The 19,110-nt window shown below is 58.1% G+C and overlaps 1 protein-coding gene across 1 annotated transcript in view; it reads right to left on the bottom strand.

Annotated features, from left to right (window-relative positions):
• Positions 1 to 16,034, bottom strand: part of CACNA1I (calcium voltage-gated channel subunit alpha1 I) — a 105,202-nt gene extending 89,168 nt beyond the window's left edge. Inside the window, exon 1 of the mRNA XM_049626402.1 lies at positions 15,796 to 16,034. Coding sequence (XP_049482359.1) covers positions 15,796 to 16,034 — 239 coding nt within the window. The remainder of the gene's footprint in view (positions 1 to 15,795) is intronic.
• Between the last annotated feature and the right edge of the window lie 3,076 nt (positions 16,035 to 19,110).

Raw genomic sequence — 19,110 nt, 5'->3', positions numbered from 1 at the left:
TGGAACTGCTTCGGATTCTGCCTCTCCCTCTGTCTCTGCCCCTCCCCGCCCCCTCCCAACACTAAACATTAAAAAAAAAAAAAAAAATTAAAAAAAAAAAAAAAAAAAGAATCAATGGGTTCAGACCTAGCAATGCAGGGTTGTCCCAGACCCACAGCAAAGTTCCCTAAAACCAGCAGGTATCGCTGCTATCCACATTTTACAGATAAGGAAACCGAAGCACTGAGGGCCACACAGCTGTTATGGCAGGATTTGAATCTGCCCCCTGCTGACTACTAACCCTGCTCCCCATGTTCTCAGCCCCGTGTTCTGCTGCCCCCAGGCACAGAGCCTGGAACACGAGAGACCCTTGACTGGCATGGGCCCAGTGGAATATTTGGTTTTTCCTTCTTGCCTACATTGTCTCCTCCGGTCTGGGTCTGGGTCATGGAGTCAGGAAGGATGACATTCCACCCTTGCGTGGCTGGGAAGGATGACTATCCCACCAGGAGGAGCTAATGGGGTGGGGGATGCTGGCAAGGGGAGGCTGATGGTCTCAAGGCCCCCCCTTGTCGGTAAGAAATCAAGCGGGACCAGACTCGTAACTCCACCCAACGGCTGTCTTGAAAACTGGAGGGACAGGGTCGCTGGGGAAGCCACGGGGCCGGGGGCCTCCTCGAACCTGCCACTTCCCAGAGAGAAGAGGGACCGGATGGAGGGGCAGCGCTTGATGCCCCAGCAGGCCCCTCTGGGCGGCCTCTTCTCCGGGAGCCAGAGCCAGAGGCCAGCACGGTTACCATGGTGACCACCACCCTCCATCCTGGAGGCCCGGATGACAGTCACGGTTTCTGTAATTCGGAGGGTTCTGGGAGGGTGGGTGGGGGCAGGAGTGCCGGGTTTGGCTGAGCCAGCCAAATTTGTTTTTATTTTTGTCAAATCTATAATCTGATCCATTTCCCAGGGTGCACCTCAGTTGTCTAAATAAATCAAGTGGAGGAAGAAGCTGGAAGCTGCATCCCCCCTGGGCCAGAGAGGCCGGGAAGACGGGCCAGGCCCCTATGCGGGGGGCCCTTTCCCTACGGGTCCTCAATGAGTCCATGGACAGAGGCTCAGGACTCTGGTCTCCAAAGGCTGGGGCCTGAGGTTCCAGATCCTGGATCCCAGCTTCTACAAGGCTGGGTCCACAAGCACCCATGCAGCAACTGTTGTATACGTGGCCTGTGCATCAGTGCCCTGAGATGAACGAGGCTTACTCCCACCCTGGATGTACCTAGAGCACATCTCTGTTCTGGAAGCCAGCTGCGATGTGTGGCCACCATTCTGAACGTCAAGCATGCAGTAGACCCTTGGGCTTTGAAGAGGACATCCATTCCCTACTTCGTTAATTTATTCATTGGGCGTCTTTATGAGCAAAATCCTCTGGAAAGCTGCTTGGCCTCTAGTAAAGCAAAACGGAGGCCCACGTTAGGGTCCAGGAGCGCCGCTCCTGGGTGGATACCCTGGAGTAATTCTGACAGAAGTCCACAAAAACCAGAATGCTCATAGCTGTGTGATTCACGATGGCCCCAACCTGGGAACGACCCAGGTGTCCCTCACCAGGAGAATGAGTCAGGCAGCCCCCAGGGGACATGCGGCCATGTGTAGAGACATTTTTGATTGTCACGATATGGGGAGACAGGACACTGGCATCTAACGGGTAGAGACCAGGGATGCTGCTGAACGTCCTAGAATGCACGGGACGGCCCCGCCACAAAGAATTATCCAGCCCCACCTGTGAACAGTGCCAAGGCTGAGAAACGCCCGTGGCACATCCATTCGACGGAATACTCCCCAGCAACGAAAAAGGGCAAGCTTACTGATAACACACGACAGCAGAGACGGAGCTCACGGGCATAATGCCGGGTAACAGCTGGACATCCGAGAGCAAAGAGTACGTGAATCCGATTTTACAAAGTGAAAAATCAGGCAGAGCTAACCCTGCAGTGAGGGAGGTCAGAGCAGCGGTGACTTCAGGCGAGCACCTGTTGGGGGTGGAGGACAAGGGAGCTCCCAGGGCTCTCTCCATCTTTAGGAGATGTTCTTGTTGGCCCGAGTGCGGTCACAGTAGTGTATTTATATGGAAAAATGCCTTGAGCTGGACAAGACAGTTTGTGAGCTCTACTGTATGTATATCTTACCTCAATAAAAGGGCCAACAAAAAAATTATGAAGGGCAACTGGGACAAGGAAAAATCAAATGCAACGATTAAAACCACACAAGCACCTGCTGGGGTGGCCACTGTCCCAGACCCCAGCTCCCCCCCACCACGGGAAACGTCACCACAGCCCTGCAAGGGAGGGTGTGACAGGTTTGCCAAGACCCAGGCCGCAGCTAGTGAGGGATTTGAATTTCACACCATCCTGTCTTCTGTTTGTTTCAGGATTCGTTCCTCCCCTGCCCACTGCAGCCTCGGGATACGGGCACGGCAGACATTATTACACCCATTTTACAGACGCAAAAATGAAGGTCCAGATACTTGCCCGAGGTGATATGGTGGTTGAGGTGGAACAGAAAACTGCTCCTTAAAGTGGACAGACCTGGTCCTAGGCCTAGGCCTCTCTGCTTACATGCCCCCAGCAGTGGGGAGCTCCCCATGTGACACACTGCCCTGCCTGGGCTGATTGATTCTGCTTATACGCTTCCGGGTCTCAGTGGACTGAGAACTCCTGCGGGGTGAGATGAGGTCCGCGTCTTAGAGGCCCCATAATTGGAGAACCTATTGAATTTGGCCAACATTTCTGATTCCCAGATGCCCAGCAAGCCTCGGTGCCCGGTGTAGACAGCCGGAGTGGGGGAGGTGAGGAAACAGGGGCTGCTAGCTTGGAAGAAAACCCCAGGGCGGATAGTCCATGGGACAGAAACTCCAGCCAAGGAGGCTTCAGCCACTGCCGAAGAAAAGGGGAGGGCAGGGCAAGGCCCTGGGGACCAGAGCCCCACTGTCTGTGGGCTGACCCAGCCTCAAGATCCCACCCACAAAGGAGGTGTGCCTTCGGGGAAGCCTCCTGGAGTCCTAGGCAGGGGGAACAGATGCCTCCCCCAAGCCCTCACGATGTCCTGAATGTCCCCCACTTATATCAGCTATGGAACTGAGTGTGGTCTGTTCTGGCTTCTTCTCACCACCAACCAGGCTGTGCTCTCCAAAGGGCAGAGGGTATCGATCCCTCTCTGTGCCCAGAGCCCTACCTGGAGCAGCTGCTCGGGGCATCTGCAGCCTCAGAGAAGAGTGAGGTCCCCATCACTTGGAGGCATCGAGGAGTCTAAGGAGGCATTTCTGTGCTGCAGGGATTTGTAGCCTCCCTTCCCACCCTGAACTCCCCCTTCTCCTTCCTAACATCCATCACTCACTGTGCCATTATTCGGCACCCCCTCGCTGAGACCCCCTCTGTTGGCCCACAGTGGTCTGGGAACCCCAAATGAAGAAGATGTCATCCCTGCCCTCCAGAAACCACAGACACTTGGCGGGGACACAGACAGAGGGTGAGGGCTGGACAGAGGGTGATGACACTCTCCCTCGGCCTCCTGGGGACCAGTCCTCCGCCACACGTCTCCCCTGCCTGCCAGCGACCACACACACACACACACACACACACACACACACACACGTTCACGTATGCACTCCCACGGAGCCCCGCAGCCCTTCCAGCACCTGCACACGCTGACACGCGTGCACACCCTCCTCCTCGCCCATCTGGCCCGCAGCCCTGGGCACACCCGATGCGCTCTCCTGCAAACACAGCTCTCGGCTTCTCCGTACCCCCTGGGGAAGTTCATGAGGCCCTTCTCAGGATAATGTTTTTAATGCTTACGTTTTTTTAATGCCCAGAATTAGAAAGGAAGGATGCCAGTTATGTTAAAAGAGTTGTCAACACATTTAAAAAACAAACAAACAAACAAACAAACAAACTCAGGAGGAAGGAGAACCACTCGAGATTCATTATCAACACAATGAAGAGCCAGGGCCAGTGGCGGGTCTGATACTGTGACGGTAAAGCAGTGATGAAGTCCACAAGCACCACAATGTGACAGGGAGACATCAGCGATTGCTACTAGTGAGCCACAGAAACTGCCAGTAATCACACCGTGCTTTGTTACCTCCGTTCATAATAGAAAGAAAGGCTCCATTTCGGTCTGACATCAGTGAAAACAAACGTGCAACTTGACCCCATCCAGGTTCAAGAACCCCAGGGGCGCCTGGATGTCTCCATCGGGGAAGCGTCAACTCTTTTATTTCGGCTCAGGTCATGATCCCAAGGTCATGGGATCAAGCCCTCAGTCAGGCTCCGAGCTAAGCGCAGAGCCTGCTTAAGATTCTCTCTCTCTCTGGGGCGCCTGGGTGGCTCAGTTGGTTAAGCGTCCGACTTCGGCTCAGGTCACGATCTCACGGTATGTGAGTTCGAGCCCCGCATCGGGCTCTGTGCTGACTGCTCAGAGCCTGGAGCCCGTTTCAGATTCTGTGTCTCCCTCTCTCTCTGACCCTCCCCCGTTCATGCTCTGTCTCTCTCTGTCTCAAAAAAAATAAATAAATGTTAAAAAAAAAAAAAGATTCTCTCTCTCTCTCTCTCTCTCTCCTTGTGCCCCTCTCTCCACCTCGTTCTCTCTCTCCACCCCCACCTCTTTCCTAAAATAAAAAAAGAGAAGAAAAGAACCCCCAGGCTAAGATCTTGTTCTAGAAACTCTCTCCCCCTCGGGCCCTGGAGACACCTGGGCCTTCTCCTACTTCATGGGCTCCGACCCTCAAATGTTGGCCTTTCTCAGGCTCCCCACCCTCTGGTCTCCCCTCTCCTCTCCTTGATCCCACACCCACTCGCAAGGCCTCAACTCTGGTGGTCAGCAAGCTGACCAGGTCTGCAATCTGTCCCAGCCCCAGGCTCACTCCATCCTGACCAACAGACCTCCCAGACATGCCCTAGGTTGTCTCTAGGAACCTCAAATCCATCATAATGGGGTAGGTCATATTCTCCCAGACTGCCAAGTTCTCTGCACTTCCCTCCCCTAATGAATGATGTCCCTCAGCCACCACCAGTGCTGGAAGCTGTCCAGAGGAGGACCCTCCAGAGGCTCCCTCCCGCTCATCCCATTGTCCCTCTCAGAGACCTGTCCATTTCACCACCTAAATCTCTCCCCTCCACCCACAAATCTGCACCCCCACTGCCCCAGGCAGGCTGCACTCCCCACTCCTCACTCTGAACAGTCTCTTCCTTCAGCCTTGCCTTTTCTGCAAAGCCTCTACACGCAGCCAGTGGGTTCCTCCAAAACCAAAAGCCCTCCACGGCTCCCCACGGCCTTCCAGAGAGTTTCCAAACTCCTTGGCTTGGCATCCAAGGCCCATTGTCTAAGTGCTCTTGGCCGGCCTCCTCTCTGTCCACACAACCTCCACCTCCAACCTTGCTTGCTAGGATGCGCTTCATTGAAAGCTTTGCTGCACATCTACTATGTGCAGGGCTGAGGGCCAAGGCCTAAAGAAGAGGCAGGCACTAATGGATCATGGAGCCTGTCCTCAAGTTACTCACAGTCTAGGAGAAGGTGAGGAGAATAGGTCAGATACAAAAGGCCTTACACATGGTACAAGAAGAGGGCTTGACTGGGCGTTGAGCAGGTAACAGGTGGATGAGAGACTGGGGGAAGTGTGTTGATCAATAAGTATCTGCCAAAGAAGGGAATGGATCAGTGAGTAAATGGGCTGATAGATGGACAGACAGGAGCATGGGGTGGGGCCGTTGGGTCAATGGATGATTGAATGGGTAGATGGTTGTGAAGGTGACAGGGGTGGGGGGGTGAGTGCATGAATGTAGAGGTTAAGGAAGGTGGATGGGTCAATGGGCAGATGAATGGATGAAGAGATGGAAAGATGGATGGATGGATGGATGGATGGATGGATGGATGGGTAGATGGATGGATGGATGGAGTAAAGAACAATGAGTGGGGACAAGGACAGGTGGGTGTATGGGAGGCGGTTGGAAATGGGACACTCTAGTAAATGGCAGCTCCAGGATTCGACCCCAAGTTTACATGACCACAGGAAACCCTTCAGGTTGGGACTCAGCACTGTCCTCTCTTCCTCCTTCAGAGATTCCCTCTCTCACTCTACACCCCCTTCCCTGCTGTGCCCACACTTTCAGAGCTCCCCAAGACCCCAGGGACCACCTGGGCCAGGGTTTCTCAGCCTGGGCACTATTGACGTTTAGGACCTGATCGTTCTTTGTCGTGGGCAACTGTCCTGTGTGTCATTTTTACCCACTAGAAACCAGTAGCACACCCTCCCCAAGTTGTGACACCCCCAAAGGCCTCCAGACATTGCCAAATGTCCTCTGGGGGCAAAACCGTCCCTGAAAATCACCGATACAGCCTAACCTCCCCCACACCACTATTTGATGGATGAGGAAACTGAGACCCAGACAGAAGGAGTGACCTGCCTGAGGTCACGAAGCTCGCACTCGGCAGACCCCAGACTGGACCTCGGGGGACAGTCAATCCTCAGTCATCTCCTCACTTGACACAGAGGTGCAGGTGAGAGCCTCCCCACCGCCCCAGCTCTCTGGGAGAAGCCAGGTGCAGACCTTGAACACCCTGCTGTCCGCACCTCTACCCGCCGCCCCCAGCCCACCCCCGGCCCCTCCCATAGCGCTCCAAGCCCTCCCATTCCCATATGGCACCTCACAGTCAGCCACGCCTCCTCCTCCTGCTTTCTCATATAGAAAGAAACTGCCATCCAGAGAGGTCGAGCTGTTTGCTCAGCATCACCAGCAGTAAGCACCAGCGTCAGGTGGTACTGGTACTCAGCAGTAAGCACCAGCGTCAGGATCTGCACTTGGGGAGAGAAGAGGGAGACCAGAGCACAGCTCCACAGGGCAGACGGGGCCAGAAAGGTGGAAGGCAGCCCCACAGGAGAGCCAGAGAGAGACTGGCGGAAAGACATTCCGGCTGATTAAAAAGACGGATCGATTTCTCTCGGAGAGAAACAAACGGGGCCATTTGTCTCCCAACAGGACAGTCGGAGGGAGGTGGCAGGTCAAAGCTGGCTCCTGACACAGACACCCAGGCAAGATGGACGAATACAAATCCAATCATGTTTTAAATGCCCCAGGAGGGGGCTGACACTTCATTAGCCAACCAGCCCTCTTTCTATTCTCCTGCTCGCTATCAATTACCACTAGCCTTGCAGTCAGGTCTCACAGGGCTGCACACGTCCTGGGCTCCGGCCCAAGCCCCACGGGGCCACTGCCGCCCTGGACAAGCACTCCACCTCTCTGGGCCCCCCTGACAAATGGGCCTCTCTAGAGCCGCCTGAGCTGCCGGGGAAGAGGAAATGCTCCCCGCACACGGGTGGTCCTTAGTGAACGCCAGTGCCCTCCCGGGGCAGTGTCTCCCTGTGCCCTCCAGATCCAGACCCCAAATGTCCTTCGATGCTCAGCTCTCACTCCTGCCCTCACCCAGTGCACATGCCATGCTGTTAACAAAACATCCGGGGTGACCCCAGCTCAGCTCGGGCATCTGACTAGGCGCTTTTCTCAGCTGGGATGCCACCCCCACGCCCTCCACCTCTCACCCATCAAAGACTCTCTCGCCCTGGCTTGGGGGTCTCCTCCTTCATCAAACAGCTCCTGCGGCACCCCAGGCAGGCCCGACTGGCCACTCCATCCTCCTCCCGGTGGCCACGGCCCCCCTGAGGGTCCCTCTGCCCAGCCTTTATCCCACTTTGCATCACAGGGGTATGATTCCGGTCACTGTTCTTTATATTCTTCTCTCTGCCTGGAACACTATCCCTCAACTGTTCTTCGGGAAAACTCCTACTCACGCAGCAAGACCCAGGCCAAATGCCCCCTCCTCCAGGCAGGCTTCACCAAGGCCCCCCAGGAGGGATCGGGGGCAGCTTCCTCACCTGCAGCTGTGGTTGCACAGAAATCGCCACGTGACGGTACCAGAGTCCAGCCCACCCTGCTGACCAACCGAGAGCACCGCATCCAGTCTGGCCACCAGAAGCGTCCCTAGGGCACAGCTGGATGCTGACTTTTGCATCTGAGAAAAGTCAACCCTCTCTATACCAGATGGAGAGCAACGGGCCATTTCCCAGATATGTGTTGCTCCTTCCAGCAACAGGGGCCACCCGCCCGGGCATTCCCATTAGCCCGGGGCTGCAGGAGGAGGGGATACCCTCCCATAAAGAACCCCTTCCCCAGCCATAAGCCGGCCAGGCAGGTGCAGCATTGGCCTCAGAGTCTAGAGTGCTGGGCTCCAGTCTGCCCTGGCTTTCTGATTACTCAACGTGTGCCCTTGGGCAAGTCAGCCTCCCTTTTTTCTTGGGCCTCAGTCTCCCCAGCTGTAGAATGGGGCTAGCAAACTCCTGGCCCTGCCGCCTCACAGGAGGTGCTGAGAGAACCTGAGAGGCCATGGTGGTGGGGCGGGACAGTACCGTATGAACTAGAAGGTGAGGCACAAGCCCATCAGTGCCAGGCCCACGCTGGGCAAGATGGAGGAGACAAAGCAAGCCACAAACCATCCCCCTGAGGCGGAGAGGAAAGTTGTAGCACAAAGAAGGACTGATAAAGAGCTGGAGGGTCAGGGCACCTGGGCGGCTCAGTCGGTTAAGCGTCCAGCTTCGGCTCAGGTCATGATCTCATAGTTCCTGAGTTCGAGCCCCGCACTGAGTTCCTCAGTTCGAGCTGAGCTGTGCAGACAGCTCAGAGTCTGGAGCCTGCTTCGGATTCTGGGTCTCCCTCTCTCTCTGCCCCTCCCCCACTCATGCTGGGTCTCTCTCTCAAAAATAAACATTAAAAGAAAAAAAAAAAAGAGCTGGAGGGTCAAGAGAGGAAGAAGCTGGGGATCCAGGAACACTTCCCGCAGGTGGTGCCCAGGAAGCTGGGCCTGGGGGACTGGTGGGATTTGTGGCCACGGAGGCATGGAGAGGGCATCTCAGGGGGCAGACCCAGCATAAGCAAAGGCAGGGAGGCAGGGAGTGTCAGGGAACATCAGCACTTGTGTGGGGCTCCAGAATAGAAAGCACGAAGGGAAGCAGCAGAAAGGTAGCTGGAGGACAACCCAGGTGGACCGTGCAAGGACTCAAATCCAGGCTAAGTGAGACTGTTCTGGGGGTGATCGGGAGCCATGGAAGGTTCTTGAGCGAGGAAGGAATGAGTAAACAAATAAAAGGAGGCAGGGAGGGAGGGAGACAACAGCCCTCCCTGGGCACGCAGCTCTCTACAGATGACAAACCCCTTCCACACAAGGGAGCCCCAGGAGCCCCTGAAGAGAAGCTGAGGTAGTGGGGAGAGACGAGGTCCAGGGCAGAGCTGATCGCCCACGGTTGCACAACTCCCGGCCGGTGCTCTCTTTGCCGTGCAGGGGAGGGGAGGGAGGGCCTGCCACCTTGTCAGTGGGGCAGGAGGGGTGAGATCCCAGCAGCCATCTGTTTAGACAGAAGGAGATGGAAAAACTCAACCCCAGATGTTCCCAACAGCCCAGCCATAGGGAAAGGGGTCAGGACAGAAGAGATGGAGGTTAGATTACGGGAGGACTTCCTGACAGTTTAAAACCTTCAGAGGTTTCCTCCAGGCCTTTGTCCAGTGGCCAGAGGCCCTATCTGGTGCAGCAGGACGGAGAGGTAGCATGCTCAGAGACAGGGGATGGCCCAAATGACCAGGCATAGCAGGGCAATGGGGGGGAGTCTTCCTGCAGGTGACACCCCCTCTTCTCCTCTACCACATTTGGGGCTCCCCAGGCTTTCTCCTCCTCCCACTGTCCAGCCTTCAGGCCCTCCCACCCGCAGGAGCCAGCACGTCCCATCACTGACAGCCTCTCTCCCTGGCAGCCCGGCCCATAGGTTTCTCAGGTCGTCAAAGACTTGGGGCCCAGGTGCCACCGCCTGCAGGACCCTTGTCCTGAGCCACCCCAGATGGCTCCCCACAGCTACCCCACTGGCTCCAGTGTGCTCACAGCTGCCGCTCAGCACTTAATGCTGTAGGAGCCCAGCCAGTGCTTGCCCTGAATTCCCACCGGACCCCCTGACATTCCCAGCCGGGGGCTGCCGCAGCCTCAGGTCACAGATGAGCGAACAAAGGCTCAGAAAAGGCAAAGGCCTCTTGGCCAGGAAGCCAAGAGCTGCTCTTCCTTCACACTCACACAAGCCACGGTCCCTGGGGTCACCTGAGCCCTCTCCCAACACCAACCCCAAGGCCGGTCTCTCCCCGCCAGCACCCTGGGCCACCGTCATTCCTCATCGCCACCCCACAGGTGCCCGCTCTGGACGGGCTCCCGACTGACGTCTCTCCCAGGGAGCCAGAGGCACCTTCCCCTGCCCAAAACGGTCATAGCTGTCCTCTGTGCACGCCTGGTGCATGGCACGCTCTCGGTAGAGGCTTGTCGAATGGTCTCACGAATGGGTGAGAGATGAACGAGAGCCCGTGCACCTCCAAGAAACGTGCCGAACACCCACAGTGAACAGCACGAGGCTTGAGCTGTGATGAGATCGTGGGCCCTGCCCCCTTCCTGCCCAGTGACTGGCAAAGTCAGAGGGTCTGCACAGCTGGGGTCTCGACCAGGTGGACCTCCAAGCAAGAGCAAGCAGAAGGCCGGAGCCAGGCGGGAGACCAGAAGCAGACAGAAGGGGGCCGGGGGCACAGATGAGAGCCAGGACCCCAGCCACAAGCACAGAGCGAGGGAACCCGCTCACAAGGAACACGGCTCCTCGTGGTCCATACAGACACCACTGAGATGCTCCCTGAGCAGGGCCGGAAGGGGGTTCCCCACCAGTCCCTTCCCAACCTCATCGTCCAACCCTCCCATCCTGCAGACAGGGAGACCGAGGGCCAGCACGGGGTGGGGGTGGGGGGTGACATATCCAAGGTCACCGGCAGCTGGCATCTCTGTCCTCCCAGCCCAGGCTGGCGCCCTACCCCCCTGCCCAGCAGAGAGGCGGCCTTCACAGCCGACTGGCTTCCCACCATGCATGGCTGCTTTGCACCGCAGCAGAGGCGCTGGCTTAGCGCTGGGGCGGGGGAGGCAGAGGCCCCGGAGTGTGTCCAAAGGGAAGGGGGCTGCACAGCCCTCCGGGGGATGGCCCCAGGCAGGCCCCAGAGGCGGCCTCCGAATGTAGGTGCTGAAACCCAGGGAGACCCTCCCCACTGTGAAGCAAACCTGCCTGCCCTGGGAGGAGGACCGGGCACTTCTCCAGACTCTGCAGGTGGCCGCTGCGTCCTGAATAAATGCTGAGGCTGGGGATTCAGAGAAATGGAGGTTTTCGTCCCAGCTCTACTACATCCTGGCTGAAGAAGGGCTCTCACAGTCTCATCCAGGGTAGAAAATCGGTGGGTTTCCAGCGGATGGGTCCCGCTCCCAGAGGCGCCCGGCAAGAGGGGGCTATGCTGACCGGCAGCGCTCGCATGGACGAGGCCGTGACTACCGGCAGCGTGACTGGCACAAACTTACCTAAATGACAGAGATCGAGTCTGATTTTCCCTGGAACCAATGTCCTCCGGAGGCGTATGTTCCACCTAAGGGCTCGATGCCTAACATCTTGCGGAGGCAAGCGGGGCGGGCCCCGTTCGCCTCTGAGCTCGGATAGGAAGAGTGATCACCACATGTGCGGCAGTTTATCTTTTTCTCTTTTTTAATGGTTTTATTTATTTTTGAAGGAGAGAGAGGGAGGGAGAGACAGAGCATGAGTGCAGGAGGAGCAGAGAGAGAGGGAGACGCAGAATCCGAAGCAGGCTCCAGGCCCTGAGCTGTCCGCACAGAGCCCGACGCGGGGCTCGAACTCACGAACCGTGAGATCGTGACCTGAGCCGAAGTCGGACGCTTAACCGACTGAGCCACCCGGGCGCCCCTACACGTGTGGTAGTTTTTCTAGTCTGCAGAACTCCATTTGCACATAGGTCATCGTGCACTGCTGTGAAGGGGGGGAGGGTACTACCCCCATTTGACGGTGGGAAAACGGGGCTCAGAGAGGTGGGAAAAACTGGCCCATGGTCACACAGCAAATCAGAGGTGGCAGGAGCCCCTGGGTCTGTCTGACTCAGGGCCCCAGCATTTTCCACATGCCACATGCCAGCTACCCATGAGTCAAGCCGCGCAATCAATCCCCTGACATTTCAGACCCAGAGACCTCCCGGCTGAAACCCTGGCTGACGGTGCACGCTCGAGGCCCAGGCCAGGCAGACGGTGGTGCTGACATTTGGGTGAGCGGCCCTTTCCCACCCCGGCTCGCCAGCTCAGGGAGGGTCCCGGCAGCCTTCTGACTCTCCAGTGAGTCAGGTGGTGACTCAGGGCCGAGCTCTGGGCTGGGTGAGGGGCTGAGTCAGGGAGCACCGGGTTCCACAGGGCAGCTGGCTCTGAGCCAGGGCCCCTCGTGCACCACGGACGTCAGCGCTGGGGACAGTCTTTCTGGGCAGACCCCGCCAGCCTGCCCTGCCCCGACCCTGGCCCGCTGGGCCTGATAGCCGCTCCCGCCGGCCTGACCCTGAGGCCTACACGTCCATCATTCCTTTGGATTCTTGATGGGAAGCAGAGTCTGGAAGTGTGGACGATCGTTTATGGATGTCACAATGATTGGGGGCCACTACCTACTAATATTTAGGGACAAAAACACCAAATGTCCTGTAATTTGCCAGATAGCCTGGACCACAAAATGCTGTCACACCCAAGATGCCAACAGTGTCCCCACTGAGGAGCCGCCTGGTTAAGCACTGCCCCCTCCCTGAGGTCTCTCCCAAGGAGGAGGGGAGGAAGGGAGGTTTCTGGCCAGGGAAGAATCCAAGCGCCTGCATCACCTGATCAAAGACACCCCCCCACACACACCAGGACCCTAAAGCCCAGCCTGAGCACCCCCGCCCCCGTCAAGTCTCTGCTCCAGCGCCCCTGCGGACACCAAGGTCATGTGGGCCTGCACTTGCAAAAACCCGCCTCGGCCTCTCTCCCACCGATCCGACTCAGGCTATGAAATCTTAGCACCGAACCATCGTGTTCACAAAGCCTAGAATCTCGGGTCCTCAGACTTCCAAACACATATGACGGGCAGCCACAGGCACCAAATCTCAGACTCATGCCCTCTTTGAAACACGGAACTTTACAGGCTTTGAATGGCAGAGGCTTAGAATGTTAATGGCCCTGAGCCTTAAATCTAAACTCTGAACGCTTAGACTTAATCACAGAAGCTTCCAGTCGGAGAGTCCCAGAACCTGACACTTCTGAAGCTGCTCCAGTGCAGAGTCATCAGATCTTTGGTCTAGGAGGGAACTCGGAAGCGAGGCAGCCGGTTCAGGCAGAGACCCTTCATCTTTCGACCCAGCCTCAGGAGCTCTGTCACGGGGCCCGGGGAGCCCAATGTGCTCTGAGCAGCTCCCAGTGTCGCGGAGTCCCTCCCCAAGGAGGGGGCTGAATCCGACAGCCCTCCTCCCCCACGCGGCTTCCACACACTGGGACCCAGGGCTCTCCCTGAGACAGAGGACCAAGCCCAGCTCTGCCCAGGGGCAGGTCTCCTTCCCTCCCCTCCCCTCCCGAGGCTGGCCTCACTGGCGCTCCCAACCCCAGCCTCCCACAGGCTCACGGTGTGGAGCCCAGGGCGTTGGTGAGGACAAAGGCCAGAGGACCCCAGGGGCTCTGTCTGCCCGACAGGCCAGAAATGTGGCAACCTGGAAGGGTCTCTGCGGGCTGCTCAGTGATCAGGGCCCAGAGTGCCTGAGGTCAAGGGTGTGGGCAACCATGGCTGGCACCCCAGGCGGCTCCCAGAGCTAGAGAAGGCCGTGTCATCCAGACCCTTGTTTTTAGGTCACACTCCCAGGCCAAGTTAATCTGAGCCATGCCTCCAGCCCAGCCCAGCCCAGTCTTAACAGTCTGGACCCTATGAGGCTCAGAAAGGTACAGCAACTTTCCCGAGGTCACACAGCAGTCAATGGCAGAGCCAGAATCAACCTCTGTCCCACCCAGGCAAGGTCCCTGTGACACGATTCCACTGTCTCCCCAGTCTTCCAGTGAGCCTTTCTCTCCCTCAAAGGCCCAAAGCTCCTGTGGTCCCCCTTTTCCTGGCCTGGCCACCCCCCAGCTTACATGCTGCAGGCTCCTAAGGTTTCCCCAACATACTGTACTAAAACTGTTCCCGTGGATGGTGCCTGTGTCCCCTGCCCCCGGGAGCTCCTCAGGGCAGACCAGCTAGCTATGTTTCTCTGTCCTCCGCGATCCCAGGGCTGATGTCAGAGAGCACTGGGTGAACAGAGTTATTGAATAGACCCTCGAACTGTGGCTGAGACCTCCTGAGCTGTCCCACAGAAGGACCGTGAAGGCTTTTGGTCCTCCACCCAGCTAGGGGCACCCGGATCTACACTCCACCCACGCCAGCAGAGAGCCTCGGGTTTCCAAGGTCATCACCCAGCCCCTGACACAGCAGGGAGGCCAGCAGTCCTGGGCTCAGCATGGCTGCCTCCCCCAGCCTTTCTGGGGGCCCCCTCATCACCCCAGCCTGCATCCCGGGTATGCCAGGTGTCCAGAGCTGGGCTCAGGCCCTACCCTGGGTGGCCTCAAACCCTGCCAGAGACTCTGTGCTGCTTGGTGGGCCCCAAAAACCAGAGGCCACCATGTGTGGGTCCCAAAGCCTCCTCCTCCTCCTCCTGGGCTCACCCCACGACCCATTTCCACACGGCACCAAGCCATCCTTCTAACACACTGATCTCTCCCTATCACACCCTGCTGTAAACTCGCCCTGGTCCCGCTGCCCTGAGAACACAGGCCAGCTCCTCACTCAGCCCCCTGCAAGCCTCCCTCTCCCCCCTCCGCCTCCTCTCTCCCCACTGTCCCTCACTCCCTCGTCCCTCTCTTCTCCTGGCCTTTGTTCCTGAGGTAGCCTCCTCCCCACCACCCTGTCCACCCAACACCGCTCATTACTGGAGACCCAGCTCAGACACCGCCAAAACGCGCCCGGCGAACACTGAAGGAGAGAGAGCCCGTGGCACGCCAGGCACCGTGCAGGGTGCTGGGTGCTGGGGTCCAGCGGCAAACAAGACACGCTCGGTCCGTGTGCCGCTCACCTGACGGTTCCCTGGAGGAGGCAGATGGTAGGTCCGGAATGCCACAACCAGAGAGTGACAACAAACGGAGAGGCCAAGGGGGAATCAGGGCACACTGCCCTGAGCGGGTGACACTTAAGCCACGGTCGGAAGGATGCAGTGAAGGATTGTGCCAGGTGGAGAGGGAAGGGAAAAGCGTTTCACAAGGAAGAGCACGTGGGAAGGCCCTGAGGCCTAGGAGAACGCAGGGGGAGCAGTAAGGTGGCACCTGGTGGGCTGGGGGAGGACTTTGCTCTACTCCTCCAGGGCAGTGGGAAATAGCGAAGGGTCATAACAGGGGCCACATGGGCAGACCAGGGGCAGCAAGTGGAGGCAAGAAGATTTGTGAGGCTGCCTTCTGCCGCCTCGGGGTCCACGCCCACAGGGTCCCCCTCGGACTCGCATCATGTGGCCTCCGTCAACCAAATGGCTCAGTCACCGGGAGCTGAGCCATGGGCCAGGGTCTCACTTAACACGGCCTCCCCAGTCCCAGCGTAGACCCGGGGCTCACACCGGACGACTCTCTGAGCCAGCCGGGCACTGAACCAACCCCCAGGTCATCAACGACTTCCAGAACGTTCACATCAGCAGGACGCCAGGTCCTCATCGGTCCGCCCTCCGTGCCCCGACATGCCCCCAGACCCGCCATCTGAGCTCGCTCACCACCACCACGGCCTCCTATCCAGAGGAAGGTGTGGCAGGCAGGGCTCCATCAGGGAACAGCTCGGCCCCGTCACACAAAGGATATGGGTTACACACCATCTTGATGCACCAGTTCCGGGGGCTGGTGGTCTGTCGGAGGCAAAAGAAGGCGACAGGTGCCAGGTCCGGGTGAGGGACTTCAGGATCGGCTCCATCCAGGGGCTCCTCCAGGCCTGGAGGGGAGGGAGGGGGGCTCTGGGGCCCCGGCTGCTCCGTGACTCCCAGCTCAGCTGCTGGGGCTGCGGCAGCGGCAGACGAGGAGGGCGGCGAGGAGCTCTCGGCCATGTTGGCGCCGAACCGGGAGCCCTGGGGGAGGAAGAGACGTGGCACGTGGCAGGGGGTGCCTGGCACCCACTCCCCACCCCGCCTTCCCTCACGGGGGATGCAGCCCAAACAGAGCAGCCTCAGGTCCGAAAGGCCCCTTGTCCTCACTCTGCCACGAGGATTAGGAAAAAGCTGAGGGCCCGGATGCACCCAAGTCAGAATCCACTCCCAGTGAGTGGTCCTGAGACAAGTCTGGTCAACTTTGCTCAGCCCCAGTTTGGGGCGATGGAAAGTAAGAAGAATAAAACCTTCCTAGAATGTAATTGTGATACTGTTGGGGTTTTTGTGGGGCTTTTTATGCGACTAGAGTTATAGATTTATGGCATCGTCGAAAACAAAATTTGCAAGGAAAAAAGGGACGTTGGTGTAAAGTCAGACATTAGTGCCAGGATGACACGTGTTGACTAAGGACAGGTTGGAGTGTTACAGGGCCAGACACCAAGGGAGTTGGGCAAGCGGGGAGGGAATCAAGGCAGGCTTCCCTGAGGCAACGACACCTCCGCTGAGGCTGAGACGTACAACGGAGCCCAGGGACCCCACCCACCACCTCCCAAAGGTGAGAACTCAGAGACCTGCCACACCAACCTCTTGGCTTTACAGCTGGAGAAACTGAGGCCCAGAGAAGGGACAGGACAGGCACACAGCCTGGTAACAGCAGAGGGAAGCAGGGCTGGCTTCCCGGGAGTGTGACCAGTGTGGCCACCCAAGGCTCCACGCTCAGAAGGGCTCTTGGTTTAATGCTCTGCTGTCACCAAGTTGAAATTCTTAATAATGGTTGGCCAGGAGCCCCCGCCTTTTCGTTCTGCAATGAGTTCCGCAAATTACATAGCTGCTCCCGACTTCGGCTCAGGGGCACTCCCACGTCGTGGTCTCGTCTGACGTCGACGACAACCCAGGGGCACTACCGTGCAGACGGAGGAACTGCGACCCAGAGAAGGAAGGGCACACAAGGCTACACGCTGACCCAAGTGTAGAAGCAGGGCACGCTTAGACGCCAGAGTCCCAGCACCCGTGCTCCAGATTTAGCGATGACTGACCGTGGCCTTGCTTGGCCAATGGCGAAGGAGGAAGAACAGGCTTGCCCCCTCACCACCTGCTCTGAGAGGCCACCAGTCCCTGAATCCTCGTGCACTGGGGTCTCCCGGGCCCCAGGACCCTGACGGTGCCGGGCTGGGCAGTGGGAGCTGGAGCCTAACTGAGCTCGTGGTGCTCGCCGGACTACTGACCGCGGCCGCTGAGCTGCTCACGGCTGATGCGTTTGGACATTTCTCTGGCTCCCAGGGGCAACGGGCGGGAGTTGGCACCTCCTGCCCCTTTGCCCGGCTGGTCAGGGAGGCAGAGTCTTCTCCCAAGCTCCAGGCTCTGCTCTTAATTCCAGAAAAACAGCCATGGGCCTTACATAAGCTTTCAGGCAACCTGGCCTGCCACGTGTCAACCACTGGGCTGAAAAACATCCCCCCAAGGGGTGGCTCCAGGTCTGCCCACCACAGTGCCAGCCTCTGCGCCCACCACCCCCTGCTGGCCCCTTGCTTCTGCCACATCGGACCTCCCTCCTCAGGTCCTAGAGCACCAGCTGCCTCCTCCAGACCTCTGCTCACACGGTTCCCTGTCCCTGGAACACCCTCTCCTCCAACTCCCAACCCCTGTCCCCCAGGCCCTGAGGATGCATGGATCTGTCCAATAAATGTTTCCCGAGCACCTACTACGTGCAGGCACCGCACAGGCTCTGCAGCCCTGTCAGTGAGTAAGCCAGATCTGGCACCAGCCTCCATTCCACAGACACTCCAGCAAAGGAGACACACGAGTCAATTAATTTCTCTCCCTCTGGGCTCCAGAGCCCTTATCGCCACCAAACATACCGTATCATTTATGAATTTATATCTTTATGATTTAGTGCCTGTCTGCCCAACCTGAAAGAAGGCTGTAAGAGGACCCGGCACCATGGTCTGTCTCGTTCACTGCTGTATCCTCACCCCACCCCGCCGCCCCACCCAGTGCCTAGAACAGTGCCTAGAACAGTGCCTGGAACATACTAGGTGCTCAGTAAATACTCGTTGAATAAATGAATAGAATGTGCGGGGGAAGTAAACACACTGGGGGGGGGGGGGAGGTGGGAGTGGGGAAAGCGCTTTGCCTAAGGGAAGAGACATCGAAGATTAAAAACAGGAACCGGAAGGCACCAGCCGTGCGGGCGTGATCTGTGGGACGAGCAGTCCAGGTAGAAGGAACAGCATGTGCAGAGGCTGGGAGGCTGGAATGAGCTCAGTGTGTTTAGGGAAGAGAAATGAGGCCAGTGTGGCCCAGCTGAGGCGGGGGGGGGGGGGGGGGGGGGGGAAAGCCGTGAGAGTGGGAGGGGGGGGGGGGATGAAATTGAGTGTTTGGCAGGGACCCACTGTGAGCCCAGGCAAGGAGCTCGCGTTCTATTCTAAGTGCAACAGGAAGCCACGGAGGGTTGTACACAGGGAGTAGTGTGCTCAGGTCTGTGTTTTTAAGCCATCCCTCTGAGGGCCGAAGGGAGAGTGGAAGAGCAGGGGTGGGGCAGGGAGGGCCAAGAAGAGGCAGGAAGGATGGGCTGGCCTGGCCTGGGATGCTGGTGGAGGTGGGAAGAGAGGGGTGGATTTGAGACATATTTTAGAGGCAGAAAAGCCTGGCCGTGCTCCGGCCCCAATGCCACCCTACCCAGCACCGCCCAAACCCCTCCCACAACCACATAGGTGCAAAGAGCCGCCGTGGCCTCAGGAACCACACGTGACTCCCCCCTCCCACCTCCTCGCTCTCAGCTCTGTCCACTTTGTCCTGACTTGCTTTTTGCCTCACTTGGTCCTGCTTAAGACTGTCACACTGTCACAGTCCTTTTTCCTCACACCTCTCCCACCTCACCGTGGGACTCCCAGAGACCGCTACTCTCATGGCCATCACCCCCAAACCACTCCCAATGCCCACCCAGCCTCCACCCTTTGACCTGCTCTCCAGGGCCCACCCAGCCTCTGCCCTCTGACCTGTCACCCCCAACCCACTCCCAATGCCCACCCAGCCT

The sequence above is a fragment of the Panthera uncia genome, chromosome B4 (assembly GCF_023721935.1).
Source record: "Panthera uncia isolate 11264 chromosome B4, Puncia_PCG_1.0, whole genome shotgun sequence".
Classification (NCBI taxonomy): domain Eukaryota; kingdom Metazoa; phylum Chordata; class Mammalia; order Carnivora; family Felidae; genus Panthera; species Panthera uncia.
Note: the sequence above shows the minus strand (reverse complement) of the source record. Positions and strands in the feature narration are given on the sequence as shown.